At 40.5% G+C, this 21,384-nt stretch overlaps 2 protein-coding genes across 2 annotated transcripts in view; both read right to left on the minus strand.

Annotated features, from left to right (window-relative positions):
• alg6 (ALG6 alpha-1,3-glucosyltransferase) overlaps positions 1-8,312 on the minus strand; it is a 37,867-nt gene extending 29,555 nt beyond the window's left edge. The window contains exons 1-4 of the mRNA XM_043699452.1: positions 8,167-8,312; positions 4,240-4,324; positions 3,206-3,295; positions 2,441-2,529 (exon numbers count right to left, since the gene is read on the minus strand). Coding sequence (XP_043555387.1) covers positions 2,441-2,529; positions 3,206-3,295; positions 4,240-4,324; positions 8,167-8,248 — 346 coding nt within the window. The 5' untranslated portion in view covers positions 8,249-8,312. The remainder of the gene's footprint in view (positions 1-2,440; positions 2,530-3,205; positions 3,296-4,239; positions 4,325-8,166) is intronic.
• A 5,351-nt stretch (positions 8,313-13,663) lies between these two features.
• On the minus strand, positions 13,664-15,617 carry foxd3 (forkhead box D3). The gene has a single exon (XM_043700158.1). It carries the CDS (start codon positions 15,284-15,286, stop codon positions 14,153-14,155), a length of 1,134 nt encoding a protein of 377 aa, XP_043556093.1. The 5' UTR covers positions 15,287-15,617; the 3' UTR covers positions 13,664-14,152.
• Between the last annotated feature and the right edge of the window lie 5,767 nt (positions 15,618-21,384).

Raw genomic sequence — 21,384 nt, forward strand, 5'->3', positions numbered from 1 at the left:
TGTGTTTGAATATTGTGGATCAAAATTCTACTGTCTCCTATCATAGTGGATCGCAGAAACCTGGAGACACTCAAGTTGCTGGTTGATCAGCTCTTGTTTGTAAGTAGCACTACAGTCACAACTGGAAAGGGTAATCTTTTCAGTCATGGAAATGGCTTTAAGATTTACTTTATATGGATCTATGCGACATTTGCATCGGGAGTGGGAAAAGGAGATTAACACTCAATCAGCCCAATAACCCCAAGTGATTTTAAGAATCCTTAAGGTCACCAGTGAAACAGGCCTTAACAGCTACTCAGATACATCACTAGAAAGATTGTGCTGCAGCAAGGAGGTGCTGCCATTTCAATCTATGCCAATGATTAAGTTAAAATTAAACCCTTTCCCAGATGTTTTCAAGGAACCAAACAAATAAGTTTGCATGATACTCATCACAAAAGAATGGATCACATTTAATTAAAAAACTTACACACTAAATTAGATGCAGTTTCACAAAGCTAAATTTATCATCCTTAACAGTTTTTAATATGCTCTTCATCTTGTGATTTATTTAATATCAGAGTACATTGTAATATTTGCCCATCATCATTCATGCAACTTACTCCATCAAACCATTTATCCACTTCCATTCTGCACAGTTCCCTAAATGCTTGGATATTTTGCTGCCTCAAATAGCTTAAATGTCACATTTCTGGCATTGATGACCTGCTGGAAGTGCCTACTTCAATTACAAGTTATGCTGTTTAATTACTGACAATGAGAAGAATATTTAGACTTGCGACCTTAATTGCCTAAAATGGGGGAAGGACAGAGGCTCTAAACAGCACAAGTAACAGAAACACCAACACCTTGTGGAAGATAGACAGGGTTTCAGGGATCAAACGTTGACCCATTCCTCCCTGTTCTTGCAGCCATGGTATTGATGCACCGGATTCAGTTAAGTAGCTGCTGAATGATGACCAAAAGTTTATATTGGAAGACTCCGTGTTATTGGAGCTGTTGAATAAACATCATGAGGAGGTTGCTGATTTAATTTTGTTCATGTGATTACCAGGCATTTATATAGTCCAAGCCTGAATGCCATGGTTTATTACTTCACAATAAAAGCACAACAAAAAGAGCTGAATACTTTAGAACCATCTGTAAAACTGATAGGAGGATGATGGAAGCAGGTTACTTATGAAATGTTTGAAGATGGAGTCAATAGAGATGTGCAGCACGGAAACAGACCCTTCGGTCCAACTCGTCCATGTCAAACAAATATCCCAACCCAATCTAGTCCCAGCTGCCAGCACCAGGCCCATATCCCTCCAAATCCTTCCTATTCCTATACCCATCCAGATGCCTTTTAAATGGTGCAATTGTACCAGCCTCCAACGCTTCCTCTGGCGGTCAAGGAGCTATGAACCTGCACTCCAAGGTCTCTTTGTTCAGCAACACTCCCTAGGACCTTACCATTAAGTGTATAAGTTCTGCTAAGATTTGCTTTCCCAAAATGCTGCACTGCACATTTATCTAAATTAAACTCCATCTGCCACTTCTCAGCCCATTGGACCATCTGATCAAGATTCTGTTGTAATCTGAGGTAACCTTCTTCACTGTCCACTACACCTTCAATTTTGGTGTCATCAGCAAACGTAATAATTATATCTCTTATGCTCATATCCAAATAGTTTATATAAATGATGAAAAGTTGTGGACCCAGCACTGATCCTTGTGGCACTCCACTGGTCCCAGATCTCCAGTCTGAAAAACAACCCTCCACCGTCACCCTCTGTCTTCTACCTTTGAGCCAGTTCTTTTTCCAAATGGCGGGTTCTCCTTGTATTCTGTGAGATCTAACCTTGCTCACCAGTCTCCCATGAGGAACCTTGTTGAATGCCTTACTGAAGTCCAAATGGATCACATCCACCACTCTGCCCTACCAATCCTCTTTGTCACTTCTTCAAAAAACTCAATCAAGTTTGTGAGACATGATTTCCTATGCATAAAGCCATGTTGACTATCCCCAGTGTTGAAAAATGTGGTGCTGGAAAAACACAGCAGGCCAGGCAGCATCCGAGGAGCAGGAGAATCGACGTTTCGGGCATAAGCCCTTCTTCAGGAATCCTGAAGAGGGGCTTATGCCCGAAACGTCGATTCTCCTGCTCCTCGGATGCTGCCAGGCCTGCCGTGTTTTTCCAGCACCACATTTTTCAACTCTGGTACTCCAGCATCTGCAGTCCTCACTTTCTCCTAGATGATCTATCCCTATCAGTCTTTGCCTTTCCAAATACATATACATCCTGTCCCTCAGGATTCCCTCCAACAACTAAGGATGTTTTGTTGAGGAATCTGGTGCTGGACTGACCAGTCACTAACAACCATAACCATCAACCCTGGTGTTCATTTCCTTTTCTTTTTTTTTAATGTTACAGATATTTTTAACATTCTTAATTACCTGTTGCTCGCATGAATATCTTGTGCCCAAGGCTTTCAAAACCACGAGATGTATGAAGGGCAATCCATTCAGGATTTATTGACTTAGCTCTGGAGTGAAAAAAAAATAGAAGTTTATCTCTGGAATAAAAGTGCATTTCACTTTATGTAAAATGTACACAATCAATAGAAGATACTGAATGACAGAAAATTTAATTTATTCGTCTCTATCTATTCTGTCTTCCCAAAGGAAATGACTGCCTTTGGTACCTTACCAGGTGTGTATTCCAAATGTGGAAGCTTGAGCAGTGATTGCTGAAGGCTTTTTGACTTGACTCTAAAGAGCGCAACTTGAGTCTAATCCTGTCCTCATCAATCAGAGCACTCATGCAAACTGCTTTCTTTCCATGTATCAAACTGCAACATTTTGGCAGTTAGCTTAAGTGAGCTGAACAATCTCTCAAGCCCTCAGACAAATGCATCATTGCAATATCTAAAACTTACATTTGTAATCTGTAATTTATGCTGGGGTGTAATTCCAATACCACCAGTGGCTATTCTTCAAACTGAGACAGTAAGTATGAACACAAACAGCATCAAAGCCAAGAACGATCCTGATCTCACCCAACAGCCATACTACTGCACTTTCCTGTGGTAACGGGAGGAAGAAGGTAGTCACTGATCAAGGGCTAGAACCTTAGCTGATTTTACATTTTATATTAAAAGATTTCTTATCACTAATTCTAAATAATGAATAGCATTATCAATGACAGCACAGCAAACTTACACATATGCACAAATTAGACTATGATAAGCAGTCAGAGGTGGATAATCAAGGCCCCAGTACTTCAGATTATTGCTGCTTGTATTGAAATACCTGAAGAGAGAAACAATTCAACTTGGTATCAGACATAAAGAACAGCAGTGAATTTACGAAATTCCCATTTTGGCAACACACACTCTGTTAAGTCATTCGGTAATATAGAAAATATGTATCACTGAAAAAAAGAGACACGATATCAAGGTTTTTTTTGTCTTGCACTAATTAGGACAGTTGCAAGAATGCCAAACATACAATAACGTTAATATACTTGAATCATATCCAAGATTAGACATTATGTTCTGAGATTTGCAATCACAAGCTGGTTTCCTGCTCCATTCTCCATGCAAATGCCTCAACTGATCAGTTGATTTGTTGACTAAGAGCAACCTTTACTCATGCATGACATTGTTACTCCCTTTGATGTTTGTGCATTTGTCCTGACAAGTGCAACGGTAAAGCCTTCAACAGCATGCTTTTATTTTCAACCATTCTCTCAATTATTCTACAGCTAATTGTACCACTCGATATTGAACCAAGATGGTCCCAGATCTCTGCTGAGTTAGCTCATTTCAACAGGGCAGTCATATGGATGCTACAATTAACTTCAGTGCCATGGGCTGGTGAAAGAGGAAGAAAATCAGGGGCCATACTCACAACTGACATGCATTGACTCCTATTAGAAAGTGAGGTGAGAGAAGGAGCGTACTCAACTATGATGTCCAGCCCCTTTCAAGGCTTGGAACATTCCTTGACTTTTACTGTATAGGCTTGCATGCAAAGAATGAATATTTCACTGAAGTACTTGAAGTTTGTCAGGGCCAACATCAGCACAGTCAGCAGCACAAAGGTGATTTTTTTTTGGTGGGCAGGGGGTGGAAAGTCAGAGCAAGACAGCAATTCCTCACTTTAAATTAAAAATAATCTAAAGAAATTGCAGAGCAGCACACCTCAGGATCCCTGTACATGTGATGAATAAATTGAATAGTGAGATTACAAACCATTGACGGATGGGTAGATTGTAGGTAATCTCCTGCCAGTGTCGCTGAGCTTCATAATCTCCAAACATAGGAGGTTTCCCAGCACCTGTGGACGTAGTGAAAAACATTTAAACAGACAGCTTTCACTAAAAGAATCTATGGCAAAGTCTACACTTGAGTTTAACTATATTGTCATTCGTGAAAAGTAAGTAACAGAACAAGAATGGCCCAGATTGTGTCTTTTGTCATTAATCTATTTTGCTAAACAACCTGTTCAGAGATATTATCACACTCCTCTAGAGCAGGTGGGATTTGAACTGCATCTTTTGTTCTAGGGGTAGGGACACTATCTGTGTTACACAAGAGGGTCATTAGCCTTCCTTTATTTTTGTTTTTTTATATATATATACATTCAGTGAGACAGAACAGATTGGCCTGGAGCTTCCTGTTCTTGCTCAGAGTTAATTAACAATTTCAGCTGCTACAGCAAAGCAATGATCAGATGTACTATCATTGTACTAGGGACAAGAAAGCACTCCCGTGATCCATGGTTTCTCGGCTACTGCTTATTACATGGCCTGCTGAAAAGTCTGTGGAGATACAAGACCATAAGAAATAGGAACAGAAGCAAGCGATTTAGCTCCTGAGCCTACTCAGCCATTCAACAGGATCACAGCTGATCCAACATTTCTCATGTCCACTTTCCTGCCTTTTTTTCATAACTCAAGTCCTCAACTGATCCAGAATCTCTCTCTATCTCATCCATAAACATACACAATACCTCAGCCCCCACGGTTCTGTGTGACAAGAAGTTTCAAAGATTTTCAACCTTCAGAGAGAAGAAATTCCTGCTCATCGAAGTCTGAAATTAGCACTTATTAATTCTGAGATTATGCTTTCTAGTTATAGTGTCTCTCCCGAGGGTCAACATCTCTCAGCTGAGTGACAATGGAATTGTGCTTATTTGTGAAAAAATCCTAACCCTTGATAAGCTTACTCTCCAAAATCAGCAAAAATGTAGAAACATAGAAACTAGGAGAAGTAGTAAGCCACGTGGCCCTTTGAGCCTGCTCTTCCATTAGAGGATCAGACATGACCCTGTTACCTCAATGCCATGCTTTTAATTTTCAAGAATTTTAAATGAAGGACCAACCGCAATTTTAAGAGTTGTTATAGACGGTGACTAAGGATTTAATCTGGCACACACACAAAGAATGGTCATGTGAATAAGAAAGTGATGAATTGCTGTACTTATGGAACTACATTCTAGAACTTTTGGGGGAAAAATAAGCTAGAAAGTCTGAAATGTAGAACAAAATATGACAGCAATTTGAAAATAAAAATTGAAGAAGTTGAAAATATTTAACAGAAAAGGAATTATTGGTAGACAGACAGAAGTAATTATTTCAACTCTTCCTCAGGATAAACGGCTCTTACAAAATAAAATAAAAATGAAAGAGGAAAAGAAAAAAAGGAATAAATAAACAGGAAGCTTTTTTTTAAATTAAAGGAGGCCCCGAGTATCTAGCAGGCTTAAAAGTAGGTAAATCCGCAGGGCCAGATAAGACATATCCCAGCTGTTGAATAAGGAAACAGCAGGGGCACTTACAAAAATGTTCAATACCTCTCTAGCCACAGCAGAGGTGTCAGAGGACTGGAGGACGTGTACTGTCATTCAAGAAACCAGGAAACTACAGGCCAGTTGGTCTAACCTCAGAAATGGGGCAAACATTTGAAGTAATCCTGAGGGACAGAATCAATCTCCACTTGGAGATCCAGGGATTAATCAAGAACAGTCAGCATGGTTTTGTTAAGGGGAGGTCATGTCTGACCAACTTGATTAAATTTTTCAAAGAGGTGGCCAGGTGTTTGGATGATTTTGATATAGTTTACTTGGACTTCAGCAAAGCCCACATGGAGAATGATAGCAAAGTTATGAGGTTGTGGCATCCATGCAAATATGGTAAATTGGATCCACAATTGGTTGAGTGGCACAAAGGAGAGACTGACGGTTTAGGAGTGTCTTTCTGAGTGGAACTCTGTGCCTAGACGGCCACACAGGGGTCAGCATTATTACCTTTGCTGTTTGTGGTTATAAATGATTCAGCCTTGAATGTAGGAGGGTCACTAAGTTTGCAGACAATATAAAGATTGTTATGGTGTTAAAAAGTAAGGAGGACGGCCTTAGACTACAAGAGGGTATAGGCAGACTGAATGGTGGCAAATGGAATTCAACATGGATAAATGTGAGGTGTTGCACTTGAGTAGGACAAACAAGGTAAAAGAATACATGATGAACAATAAGACCCTGGGAAGCACCCAGGATCAGAGGGACTTCACTGTGCATATGCACCAGTCATTTAAGGTATCAGAACAGGTGGATAAAAGTTAAGATTAGAGTGGTACTGAAAAAGCACAGCAGGTCAGGCAGCATCTGAGGAGCAGGCAAATCGACGTCTTGGTAAAAATTCTTCATCAGTGTTTTTGCCCGAAACGTCAATTTTCCTGCTCTTCGGATGCTGCCTGATCTGCTGTGCTTTTCCAGCACCACTCTAATCTTGACTCTAATCTCGAGCATCTGGAGTACCCACTTCTGCCTAGGTGGACAAAGTGGTTAAGGAGGCATATAGGACACTTGTTTTTATGAGTCAAGGCTCAGAAATGTTATGCTGGAACTGTATAAAATGCTGGGTGAAAGTGGGTACTGCAGACGCTGGAGCGTAGAGTCAAGATTAGAGTAGCATTGGAAAAGCGTAGCAGGTCAGGCCGCTCCCAAGAAGCAGGAAAATCGACATTTCGGGCAAAAGCCCTTAATCATGAATGTGTATAAAATGCTGATTAAACCACAGTTAGAACAGTTTGTGCAATTCTGGAACCTTCATTATTGGAAGGATGCAATAGCACTGGACAGTGCGTAGAGGAGATTTACCAGGATGTTGTCTGAATCGGAGAGTTTCAGTTACAAGAGAGATTATACAGACTGGGATTTTTTTCCTTAGAGAAAAGGAGCTCCAGAAGGGACATGATTGAGAAGTATAAAATTATGAGGGGCATAGATAGGGTAGACGGGAAGAAATGTTTCCCCTTTATGGAGGGATCAATGATGAAGGGCATAGATTTAAAGGTAGAAAGTTTTGAGGAGATGTGAAGGAAAACTTTTTTTTACCCCAAAGGGTGGCAGGAATCTGGAACTCATTGCCTGTAAGGCTGGTAGAGGCAGAACCTCATAAAGAGTGTACTTGTGATGCTCAGGCATACATGGCTGTGAAATTGGATTAGGTGTTATTTTTGAGTGGTGTGAACATATTGAGCCAAAAGATCTTCTCATGCTGTAGATCCCTATGACTCTAAGATAATAAAAACCGCAGACACAATATTACCACAAGAAAAAGGCAACATGGATAAATAAAAAGAAAACATGAAAAATATTATCAAGCGTTAGGCTTCTGAAGGGCATCAAGCAACGGATAATAAGTGATGGTCCATCCAGCAAAATCCACATTCCACGAATGCATAAAACAATGGGTTAGGAATCTGCAAGAAAATAAATAAAGCAGAAGCTGCTTTCAAATTTGAGAAACATGCTTAGCGAACTTATTTGGAAGTTGAATCATAAAAGAAGATGCAATAATTGTATTTTGTTGCAAAGTTGACAACCACAGGAAAGCAACGTCAGCGTGATTTGTTTTTATTCGCGTCGTAAAGAAATAGGAGTATGTCAAACATAATCGGAAGAACCGCGTCTCTGTAACAAGTCGACAATCGAAACCCACACAACCCTTGGTATTTTTCATGGTGCCTGCTGAAGGTAAAGGGTTGCTGCCAGCCTTTACAGCTCAGACACAACAGTTAAGCAGCTGTTTCCGCAGAGCAGGGTCATTGAGTGTCGTGGATGAATAATGGAGGAAAGAAGAACAACAACTCACGGGGGGTTTGAAAGGGACTGACCTGAGTAAGGATTCAGAGACACTGCCCAGCGCACTGTCAGGCTGACCGACAGTACGACACCGATGAGACTCCATCGCTCCATGTCATCCCCGGGTCGCTCTCCCCTTCTCCAGCGACTCACCGAGCCTGCGCATGCGCCGCTCTCCCGCCGGCGCCTCCTGATGACGTGCCCGCCCCACTCCCTGGAACACTGTGACAATGTAACAATCTCTCGCTGGCTCTTTACCAAGGGAACACTTCACTTAACCTTAGCTCATCACCATCTCTTTCATTTAGGTTTTCCGGATACACTCAATCTTCAGTACTAAACTTTAAAAATTGTCTACATTCCCCGTGGGATAGGTGGGTGCATTTTATCTAATAGTTTATTTAAACTAAAAGGCAGTCATTACCTGCATCCATTTCACACGTTGGTCCATTTCTCATTCCAATAATATACCGGAGTTTATTAAAATGCTGCCCGGGTTTATTTTCAAGTTGACTGTTTAAATTAAGGGACGGAATTCATGGATACAAAGAAAGATCAGTTAGATTGTCATTTCGTTCCCGATTTTCGTATTGTCCTATTAAAAGTTGTCCTTTACATGAATAAACATGTTAAAGGGCATAATTTTTGAAAATGACGAGAAGAAATTAGGGAACTGACGGGAGTGGGACCTAGTTAAGATATTTCCCTGATCAACCTGTTCAGAGACATTATTACAGACGGGACTGGAGCAAATGGGACTGGAACACGGGCCTCCTGAAATCAGTAGGGATAGAAACCTACTTAATAGAAAGGAGGAAGGTAGATTGACTTAAAGTATGGGTTCACATTCATTTCTCGCAGTGAAGGACATTAAGCCACAATGTATAGATAAGAAGGAATTAGATCAGACCAGGTCAGGAAAACATCAGGATTCATTAGCTCTGAAGAAAGGTCACTGGCCCCGATACGTTAGCTTTGCTTTCTCTCCACAGATGCTGCCAGAGCCGCCGAGTCTCTCCAGCAAATTCTGCTTTTGTTTCAAATTTCCAACATCCGCAGTTTTTGTTTTTTTTCTTGTTTATGATTCATTAATTTATTTTCATGCAAGTTCATATGCCTCTAGCGAATGGCTCAACCCTTGCGTTCTGGTGAACCTATGTGAGCTTGTTTCACCTGGGCCAACAGCATCGGTTTTCAAACTTTCTGCTGTGCTCCTTTCCTTGTATTGCTGCCAAAATTAACATTATTTTAGCCTCATTTGTCATCATACGTTATAATGGAACCAGTTGAGGCAATTAGTTTTATTTAATTAGATATCTCATACATAACCTCGAATATATTTAAGTTGAACTGAATATTGACAAGGTTTGAGAATGGCATTTAATTGGATTCCTTAGCTGTAATGCAAAAGTAAAGCGATTTAATTGGATTCGTTTTGCTCATTCCGATGAGACTTGGGTGGCTGATTACTTTTCGCTTTTGCGTTTATGATCATTCCTCGTGTAAAGAATTGATCAAAAGAACAAAATCAGTAAAATTGTGAACTTCCGTAAATTATTAAAACCATTGAAGTAATTATTTCAAATCAAGCGTTCAACGTTGCAGCTGTTGTGTATGAATGAATTCCTTGTTGGATGGAGATGTTTCACCAAGTCCTCAATAAGTTATGTCTCCTTGATTGCTTCAATTTTGATCGCAATGTAACTTTTGAAATAAATTTACTAGATATTTTCCCTGAATGTTAATGTGCTTTTCTGACAGTTGAAAACAGTCTGCATATATTGCAATGTTGTCAGTTGTTATGTCATCAGCGGTATGTATATTATTAAAGTTACTTATACTGTATCTAATAACCATATTAAACTTGTATAATGTAGTCCTTCTGATAGAGGGATATGGTATAGATACAAGACATAATAAATGTGTAAAGTTTACAGATTGTAAGAGAATACACTCGACCACGCAAGTCACTGAAGAGGTTTTCATGATATCAGTTTCGCCATAACAAAAATTTTTCAAGTGGATTAACTCAGGCCTTGCTTTCTCTAAGTGCAAACGTTTTAAGTACATTCTTTAAATTCAACGCTGAAAAATATTTCTAAACGATAACTTAAAAACGCGTTTCAAAGAGATTTTTTAAAATCTGTTGGCGTTCTGGTGACTGTACATCCGAGAAAGATGAACAAAAACAGATCTCAACCCTTGAGTCAATGGAAGCTTATCCGTCCCCCTAATGATTCACATTTGGGCTCTCTGGACTGCTATTTATTTCGTAAATAAAATATTCAAACTACAAATAATGCAAATAAAACGAAAGAAGCAGGCGCAGTTTTATAATGCTCACCAATTTAACAGAATAATTTAAAGAGAATTAGCTGTCGGTGTAAGTTGGCAAGAGCCTTAGATACAGTTAGCAGCACAAGAATCCTGAATAGCCAAACTGTTTTATTATTTAATCTTAAGAAGCTTTTACTTTGAAGTTTCTTATTGACCAAGTTGTGTGGGGCGATTCTACCTCTGAAAGATTATACTTTTTTTTTACTGAATTGGCTTGAAATAATAATGACTGAAGACGAAATTCCGAAAGGGATTTAACTCCATAGCCCGATACATTCACATAGCGCAGCGCGGGTTTGGTGGGTTGGGTACATTTTGTAGGTTATTTCTGTTCAGTTATTGAGATTATTGACGTTTCCCTTTTCAATCTCCTTAGTCAAGAATCCGGAATTGTCTTAGTTTGAAATAATCGGTTACACTGAAAGGCAGTGATGCAGGTCTTCTGTGAATGATAATTTCATTGACGTATGCAATGATGGCTGGGCTCCCGATGAACAAGAGGCATCACTTTCTCACGACTCAATCTGCAAACTATCCGCAAAACCAAATGAACTAAATCGCAACCTCCTGCAAAGCGGAACACCTCCACAATAAACTGGACACATGATTCTAACAAGGACACACACACAGAATTTCTCGTCAAATTTAGATGGCAATGGGTTAAACTTTCTCGATACATTTTGATATGATGTTGTGCTGTATTTAACAATCGGGCAGTTGAGAACATTTCAAACATTTAATCACATTCTTAATGCGCCATCTAGTGCTGTTCTTCCATATCACAAGCTCCCTTTCAAATTCAACCTGATCTTTCAAACGGAACGAGATTTGGTTAAGTTACAACGGTATTATGGTCTGTTTTAATCGTTATCAACACTTTACTGAGATCTAGACCGTCAGTAAAACAAGGACGAAAATGATGGTCACATATATTCGCGTCCCCCTGGTTGATGTATTGTCCAGTTGCCTTTACGATTTCAGCAAAAAGACAGTTTGTTACATTTCCTATATTTTTATATTTTCAAGAAATTTAGGCCAGTGAGATGGTGAAATGGCGCAACGTTTACTTTTGCCGTTCATTTGTGTTTCTGTCAAACTTCTTTATTCGTGTCAGTTTCGTTTTGTAGTTTTTTTTTAAAAGAAAAGGCATAAATCACTTGAACCTCACAGTTGACCGCAGGGTGACTCGAGAGCTACAACTGCAGATAAATACGAATCAGTAAAAGTTACAAGCGACAAAGGATCAGTGTTGGAATGAGCCCCTGTTATGGCTCGTCATTTCGGAATGGTTATATCAGCAGGTTCCTGAGGCGGACAGTGACTTTCCGAGTCGCCTTCGACTTTCCCAGGGGTATCAGTTAAATATAGAACTAGTTCTCGTGTTACACTAACCATCCGCCATTTGCTAGTTTTGTGTAAACGTAACTCATAACCAGGATCACAACTGCCTAACATCTTGTTACGTTTATAGAAGCAAGAGACAAAACATTTTTAGCTCAGTTTCAATTTCCTTGTAAAAGGATTACTGAGGGTGATTCCATTTAGGGACAGGGTCTGGTGTTATGAAGTCGCCCTTCAAGTAAAGTTGGAGGTGGGTATTTCTTCGTTCGTGTCAAACGATTATCAATTATATAAACTTGGTGTTGAGACCACACCCCGACAAGCAAGGCGGCTGGCTTTATTCAGTGTTTATACACTGAGGTATAAATGTTTACTCACAGTAAAATAATATTTACGATTACAGAAAGGACTCACGTCCAAGCCAGGACTGCAAATGTTGTTCAAGCTGGACAGGGCCAGACATTTCGCAACACTCTTTAAGCACAGAGTGTGAAGTAAATAAGGATATTCAATACCTCCAGCGACACTTGAAGCCGCGACACATAGATAAACAGTCAGGGGAGAAAGGCTGGCCGTCTAAAATCATCCTCAATGCCCGAGATCATTTACAAAGTATTAAACTGTCTCTGAAAATGATCTGCTTTCGATTTCGCCCTCGATTATGTTTGAAACCAAGCTTTTCAAGTTCAAATCCCTCCCAGAAATTCGCATCTGTTTCCAAGACCTAAAAGTTGAATTAATACGGCGTATTTTATTTATTGAAATTCAGATTATACAATTACACCCCACGTATTCTCAATATCCCCACAACGAAGTACTCAGTCCGCACCAGACCGGCTTTTTGAATTTCAGATAATTAATAATTTCCAATTATCCGATTTATTGCAAGAGTATTTGTTTGGTATTAGTGCCAACATTCGTTCAAACGCCGGACAAACACATCTGCAACGGTGAATATAGACAGAAGTAGCGAGATTGTACATGGAGGGTGATATTTCCCGGAGAGCAAAATTCTTCTTTTCAGTAACGGAGCAGTAATCGCTCGCGTTTAATTTTCATTCTTATTGCTCTTTCTAACCCGCATGCACTGTTACCTCTGTTTTCACTCATTTTTTTAGGACTAAACAATTTCAGGTCACCTGCGGGTAATCGATGCCAGGTTGTTGGTGTACCCTTGCGTCCTGTTTTAAATAGCATGTTATTATTTCAGTCATTACGTAGGCGATACAATTTAAAACCTCTGAATTTACAACTCCAGTCAGGGAAACAAAATTAGCTCCAAAAAAAATTTAAATATTCGCCTTTAACCATTTGCTGAGTTTCATATAAATAATAAGGGCATCCCAAATAGAAAGGCGATTGTAAAGATATTGATTTAGAGATGAAATATTTAAGTTATGACAAAGCACTTTTCTTATAAGATGACTATGCTATAAAATCTGTTGCTATGTTAAAAGATTCTCCATCACATATTTTGCTACATTGTTAGTTTGAAATTGAAACAGATTTCAGCCTAACCCTTTTCAATTTGCTTTTGCGAATCTCTCTTCCATGAAGTTAAACAGTAGTTGCTGTCAGCTCAAATTTAACAGTTAATATCTTCAGCACAATGTTTACTGATTAAATGGCTTTTAATTTTAAGAAACAGGCAATGACCTCTATGCCGTCATTTCAATCGGAGTTTTTATTTATAATATGACGAGCTGCCATATTGGTTATCGTTTTGACAATATATTTTAATGTCCCAATCTGTAACTCTTCACCATTAATACAATTATGACCGGAAAAAATCTAAACCTACAATGCCATTAAAGAAATTCTTATTAAAGAAATAAACAAGAATGGAAAAAGTTTGTAATTTGTAAAATTTATTTACAAAGTTGCTTAATTCTCATTGTACAACACGACGGTAGCGCTACATAGAATACATATATTTAATTTATATAAAGGGCTTTAAGCTTTTGCAATCGTATACAATATTGACATTTTTTTCTCCTGTTGGATTAATTCTTTAGAATGATTCGACTCAGTCTTCCTTAATATCTATACATTTTCGTCAATAAACTACTGGCAATGAACCTTTCAAAAAGACATTAAGTGTGAAAGCTCTATACTACAACTGTGAAACAGTCTAATTAAAAAATAAAACTCAATGAGTATGAACCAATAGGTTCCGTATATAAATATTTACAAACGTATTTACCTGTACAGAAAGCATTCCTTTTATATATATATATAAGATTATACAGTCTATAATTCGCAGTCAAGTTCAGTGCAGCCCACTACCACAAGAGAAGAAAAGGGGTCATGGTGAGTGAGCATTTGCAAGTGGAGGAGTTATTAAGATGGCCATTTGGTCACTGCGGCGGCCGAAGCTGCTGACTGTAGGAATTGTCCGGAGATTATGTTCGTGGGGACACTGAGGATAGGAGTTATTGTAGCTGTACTTCTCGCTAAAGACAAGGGCTGTGGACTGATCAGGGCAGACTGGACGGTCACTGGCGGCCGCGGGAAAGTCTGTGAGCTCCCTGACGTGCTTGTCACCCCGATGATGTTCTCGATGCTGAAAGAAGGTCTGTTGGTTGGCTCCGTTTTCACGATGGACGTGGAGCTCAGACTGCTGAGCTGGAGCTGGAGGCTGGGGCTGAGTTGGGAATTAAAGGCTTTCCTGTTGAGTTCACTGGACGGGATGAGCGGGACCACTGGAGGTAACATGGGACCCACAGGAGGGATGTAGGGGTACTGGAGAGTCGAGGGATGAGCATAGGAGGCGGGGTGCAGCGCATACGGACGCCCGTATGGACCGCTCAGGCTGTAAGCTCCGAAACTCTGCATCATGAGAGCAGTCTGCTCCCTCAGATGGTCTGCAGGCTGCCTTTTGAATCTTTTCCTCCTGCGAAGAAAGCTCCCGTTGTCAAACATGTCTTCAGACTGTGGATCCAGGGTCCAGTAGTTCCCTTTCCCCGGATTCCCAGGTTCCCTGGGAATCTTCACAAAACAGTCATTGAGGGACAAGTTGTGGCGGATGGAATTCTGCCAGGCGGGGAATTTCTCCCTGTAGTATGGAAAGCGGTTACTGATGAACTCACAGATTCCACTAAGGGTTAACTTTTTCTGGGGACTTTGCAGGATAGACATGGTGATGAGAGCAATATACGAGTAAGGTGGTTTCACCAGACTGTTCTTGGGTTTGGAGGCGGTGTTGCCGCTCGATGAGCCACTTTCCTGAGTTTCCGATTTGGTTAGCTCTCCCTCCGAGGAAGCCTGGCAGATAGCGGGAGGACTCTCGGCGACTTCCCTTGTCCCGATCTCCTCCAGCTCTTCTCCCTGATGGTGGGTGGCGGGGCTGTCTGAATCGCTGTCCTTTCCCATGCCCTCGTCTCCTTCTCCCACCACATCAATATCGACATCCTCGGCGCTGAGGATCGTGTGGCCTGACATATCGCTCGCACTGCCGTTGCCTGACAGGGTCATCACGCTTTCCCTTTTACAAATCAGCAAAAAAAAAGGTAAGAACTCGGCTTCCTTTCAGATGAAACTTCTCTTTTGCCTCTCTGTTCCCGTCCTGTCTCCCGTCTCTCTCTCTCTCTCTCTCACGCACACTGTCTCAGCTGGCAGTCCCTTGCAGATCAGATGACAACGCTTTTTTTTAATGCAGGTCAAGGGACTGTCAATAATAGTTACCTTCAACTTTTTTGACAGCCTATTTCAACTTGCACATTGCAACTGATTAACTTTTCCTGTATTTTCTCGCAATGTTTTCAAAGGCGCGTTCAGCCTCGCAGCTCTTTAGCTTTTAATGTTTCCTTTTTATATATAAAAAAGACTGTCTGAAGAATGTTTCAGTTAAAGATATACTCTCAGGATTGTCACGTGAGGGACTAACGTCAGACTTCCCTCTGTTAAGCCATGCAAAACTCGAGTTATTTCATCTAATCGTCAACATAGATCCGGCCAAGACAACAAGAGCACCACTCATTCCTACCAGCAGCATTTTATCAAGACCAGCAAAGCATTCTTTGTCAATAAAGTTGGTAGTAGAACCAAGCAAGAACGAGAACTCAAAGTTATTTAATTGGATGCATTTTTTTGCAAGTGCACTTTTTTGGTCAAATGCACAATTGTGTTATAATGTTTGTTTATTATTTTTCCTTTATTTCCAGGGCATCTCCTCTCTTCTAATCAAAAGCGTGAAGACAAATATTTTGATTAGATATCAAACCCAAATTAATGAATGTAATACTATTCGGTTTAGCAAATGTTGTGCAGATTGGGCTTTTTATGTAAAGTCAGTGATCGGTTATTACTGTTTCTGTTATTTCGCTTTGCACTGACTTACAGTCAGGCCTCAGAGTCTACATGATATTATTTTTATTGTAAAGGCGAATTATAACTGTACTTCATCGGCTGCCGCAAATACAGCAACATGGTTATTGATGAATCTGTTAGATATAGTAAAGAGGCAACGACCTGGGTGGGGGAAAGATGTCCGATAACAAAAGGATAGCTACAAATAAAGAACTTTGAACCAGGATGTGCAGAGGTGTTAACGAGCTAATCATCCTTCTGTGTTAGCATATGAAAAACTAGGAAATGGGAGAGAGTGGGTGAATGTGAACGAGCCATTCACAGCACTGAAGGTAAGCATTTATCTCAATCCTGTTCTCAGGAAAGAAGGGTTTGAACCTGCAGCGTGGAAACTATACTTCTCAAAATAAGTTTAACAGGAACTGACACCATTCCTTAAACAAAAACCTCATTTCAAAGCAATATTTCCTTTCCAAAGGCAGCGTTTTGATGAAAACCTGTTCTTTTTTTCTCGTAATGCTGCAGTCATGTGTGTAACTATTAGGTTTTGTTTGTAGTTTTGAAATGAGGTTAAAATCGAATTGATTTGTTTCCCAATTCCTCCTACTCAAATCAGAATATCTTTAAGTGACAAAAGAATCAATTATTCTTTCCACCCTCCTATTAAGACTAACAAAACCATATGAATGGGTTTACGACATGTTTTCGATGGGAGGAATGAATAACCATTTAAACCTGACAAGGCATCCCTGTGATTCAAAATGATATTATAAAACAGTGAGCGATTTCCCCACAGAGTATCGTGCTCTCCCCCACATCTCCTGCCCATTATAAAAAGGGTTTTTTTTCACCGACAATATAATTTAACTTCTTTTTTTGGTGCTGCTATCATTAAATGTTACGGATTTTATTTCGGTTTATTTATAGTGGATTTCTAAATTGTTGATTTTACGGCGTTTAAATACGAACGAAACAATAATATTTTGTGAACGCATTCACCTTTTTTTTGCAAAAATTAGGTACTGTTTACTTCAATTAATAATGCACAATTAAGATGTATAGCCTAGTGTGTTTTGAACAAGTGCTGAATGCAAGCGAATTAAGATATGTTAAACAATGATTGAGGACAAGAAAAATTGAATCAAGCCTGGAGGGGAGTGAGGGGATTGGGGGTGGGGGCGTATGGGGGGAGTGGTGATCTTGCATTGTGTGATTGTAAATTGGTTATAAGTGAGTGTTTGTTGGTTGCTGTGTCCATTTGTGTAAGTACGGAAGGACATCTCAGTTTACAAAGCACTTTGTTTTCTCGTTTGTTTACTCCACCGCCGTTCGACTGCCCCAGTCAAAACTTATTTGGGGGGAAACAAAACTTTAAAACGATTCTACCAAATTCTTAACAAAACCTGTTTCGGGCCAGGACAAACTAAAAATTCGCCCCTATCTCTGCGTGGTCTAACCATTTTTCGTTTGTATTCGTTATAATTACGCGATTAACTCCCCGTGCGCCACATCTGACGAAAATCAAGCACATTCTGCAGCTGAAAGTGATGGGTTTTTAACTGTTAAGCAAAATACTGATGTTACAGTAATTTGGGAGCAGGAGAGGTTACTGTAACAGCGGCTTCTCTACTCCCTCTTCATTTCAAACAGCCTACACTGGTAGGCTAACTCACCACCGGCAAATACAGCTCGCCTCACAAAGTCTTCTTTTCCCCCCCTTGTTATTTTTACATATCGCGTCTTCCTGACAGTATCTGGGGTTCTAAAAGTTCCACGATAAAATAATGAGAGTTCCTTTGTGTGATTGCAGGACGAAATAAATGCACCCAGAGCCCGGGATGCAGCTGCAACATAAGAGAGTGGTTTCATTTATGAACACTATTTGATATTTATAGAAAAAGAGACTCCTATATGCGACCATCTGGGCTGTTGCTTTCAACTGCGATCAGCTCGGTGGTCGGAAAGAGCGTCTTTAAGAGAAGCAGAAAATGCTGTCTTTGTTCAGAAGCATCATCCTATTTCTTTCTGATGATCTTCTTAACTCTCTGAGGAGTTGGGCAGGGAATTTAAAAAAAACAACCACAGATCACAAGTCCCTTTGAAGCGCATTTCTTACACACAATAAAAGTCAAATTAATTAAATCATACCATTAATTATGACCCTGAGCGTGAAAAGGATTGTTTCCCCTCGATTAGGGATGTATTGTACTAATCCCCGTGTTGACTCAGAGAACTGTCTGAACTACAATTATTTCTATGGGAAGCCTTTCCAGACCAATTTAGCAAAACTTAATTAGGCAAGTTTACAGTGAAATCACGACGTGGTTATCAGTGCGATTCCAGGTTGTCATTACTAGAAGCAACCGGAATTTCAGGATGACCCAAGCGTACTTGAAGAATTGAAATGGCTCACGCGAACCCTCGCTGGCGAAACTCAGCGGCAAAACCCTAAAAACTTTCAGCAGCAAAGGGGCTTATTCACCAACTACCTCCCCCCTCCTCTCCCCTCCCCGCCGCCCTAGAAAAGTTGGGCACAGTAAACAAGATGCCACGATTCTCCCGTGCAGTACACAACCGCCTGATTTGTATCTCAGCGCGGCTATAATCTGATTTAATATCAGGTCGCTAATGAGAAGGAGCAAATCTCTGAGTGGGGCTGGGCGGTCACAGATCCCTTTTAAAATAATCACTGGAACCGGGGCGAATTTGCCTCATAGGAAACGGCATGTAATCTAGGCAAGATCCTGTGGATGGATGAAGGAAGAAACAGGGAGATGAAATGAAGGGAAGGGAAATCTGTATCGCTAGAATGAAATGGAGTGAAAAGGCAGGGGAACCAATTTTTAAAAAAGGATATGTATAGACATCACTGGAGTGTCCTCCAAATGTCCAGAATGCTTCGGTTATTTCCCTTATTGTCTGGTTACCTACACAGTATTTTCAAGTAGACGGGAATACTCGAGTTGGGATTTATTCATTTCCCGGGTCAGCGTAGCTAAGATTTGGACCCATCTGATGAGATTGCGGTCAGATGTCACTCGAGCTCACACAACCCTAAGGCTGTGGCTTCGCAAAGTGCAATTGCCAGAATTTAATCGCTTTACGGGAATGCTATCAAAGAGTTCCTATTTGCGCCCCTTAAACCCTATGAGCCTGTCGGATGAATGAGGTAAAATCCTGACTTTAACTTGGATTATAGAAGGAGAAATTCCATGATGGGTGTAGACAGCAAGAGGGGGAGTGATTTGTGGGGAAATATCCTTTCCCCGAACCAAGGTGTGGGCTGACCCCAAACTTGGGCGAGACGATACTGACCAGCAAAATGTATTTTACATTCTTGGGACATGAGCAATCTCCTACTGGAAATGGCGATAATATGAACTGCCCAAACATCGGGCGAGCCGCAGCCTTGTACTTGCGGATTCACCCCTTCACACTTCCCGCACATCCAGTAAAATCGGTCAGTCCCTTTACTCGCTGTCTAACTAAAACCTTTTTACCGACTATCTCCAGTGTGTGTATCAGAAGAAAGCCCCAGCCCGTTCACTTTCACTATTATTTGTCGACGCCGTTAAGAAAGCGAACACTGCCGCTCCGGCTTCTTTCATATTTATCTTATTATAAAACAAACACCGGCGTTTGCACGGTAGATTTCATAGATTTGAAAATATCGATTTGAATAACTTATTGAAAATCCAAACACCGTCTTTAGCAACAGAGTCAGCCTCTTGCTGAACGCGGTAAACTTGCTTACATTGATTTAAATCTCCGATTAACCACAGCAGTACAGGAAAAGTGACAAAACAGAAGATTTCATCTCTCTGCATGTTGTAACTTGAAGCAATTAAGGAAATAAAGAGGAGGGGGGAAAGCCTGCGGTGATAATGGATAGGAAAAAGTAAGTAGGATAACTCCAATTTATACAAATCAAACAGTGCTTAATAAAAAGGCAACTCGTTTAATTAAAGGTTCAAAGAATTCGGATCCAGCATTTGGACAGCGTTTAGAATACGAGTGAGATTCGTGATGAATTAATGGCATTGTTGGCGCGCTCTTAATTATAGTTATTATGTTAATTATTTGACATTAGCATGAAGTTATCAGCATGTCAGATTTAATCAAAATGCATCGTTCTGCAGAAAACTGTTCTTTTATTCCGCGATGTCAGAATTTACATCATGTGGGTTTATTGTTTAAAGATATAAAAAATGACTTTTTATTGAAAGAAATGTTTAATTTGGTTTTGTACGGTCTGGTCACATGTAGCCTGCAGGCTACAGCTCCTAAAAGGGCTGGATCCCGCTATTATCACCCCCTTTAGGTACCTACTCCATCAATGTGTAACTCTCTGTCAAACAACATGAAGTTGCTCATTTTTATCTGTTGATATTTTTTTGCAAATACGACGCGGGCAGCCCCGGTTTCACAAGCAGAAGAAGTGCCTGGAACAAAAGAGATATTCAATGGCACTGTCAGTGTGCTCTCAAGGATTGCTCACAAAGCGTCAGGGCACATTTTATTATCCAGACAGCACTCCTGTTTTTTTTAGCAGCAGCCTACCTATCATTAGGAAATATCGACTAAGATAAAACAAACTATAATTACAAAATCTAAATACCATTCCTGCCCCCCCCCCCCCCCCCCGCCCCGTATTCACGCATTCAGCCATTGCTATCAGTTTTTGTGCACCAACACAGCTTGGTGTGTGGTGTCATAACATCGAAACCCGTGTTGCAGCCTCCTCCTCCCTCCCCCCACCTCCCCGCATCAGCATTACCTGTAACATCTGCGATTTTAACTTCACTGTCTCTGTCAGTCTAAAATAAACATTGGACTCTCTTACCAATTGTACAACCCTTTTACGCGGCTTCCTAAAGTGTCATCTTTTCTATACAAACTTGTTGTTGAACCTGGCACCGAATGAACTCGGGATGTGTCAGAGAGGTCGTGACAAGATGCTCAGTGAAGGTGACCAGATCTCCAGCACAGGGTCACGCAGAACTCCCTGAGCAAACAGATTCGAGCAGGGGGCTAGCAGGCAGGAAACAGGGCTTGTGTGACACAGTTTGTTCTCTAGATACTCTCATTGAAGAATTTGGCAGCCATTCTTCTACCGGAGAGGTAGTTTCCAGGTTCGATCCTGTTTTGCAAGGTGAAGGTCAAGGTGCCAAATTCTCAGCTGCTCCCTGGACCAAGGGATACTCGGAAAGTTCAAGTCTGCGGAATGCCCCCGCGCTTTGATTTTATTTTCAGAAACGTAAATT

Source organism: Chiloscyllium plagiosum, chromosome 11, assembly GCF_004010195.1.
Source record: "Chiloscyllium plagiosum isolate BGI_BamShark_2017 chromosome 11, ASM401019v2, whole genome shotgun sequence".
In the NCBI taxonomy this organism is placed as follows: Eukaryota; Metazoa; Chordata; class Chondrichthyes; order Orectolobiformes; family Hemiscylliidae; genus Chiloscyllium; species Chiloscyllium plagiosum.

What these genes read in the sequence shown, in the direction of transcription:
- foxd3 (XM_043700158.1), bottom strand. Translation starts at nt 15,286, where the DNA reads ATGACCCTGTCAGGCAACGGCAGTGCGAGCGATATGTCAGGCCACACG.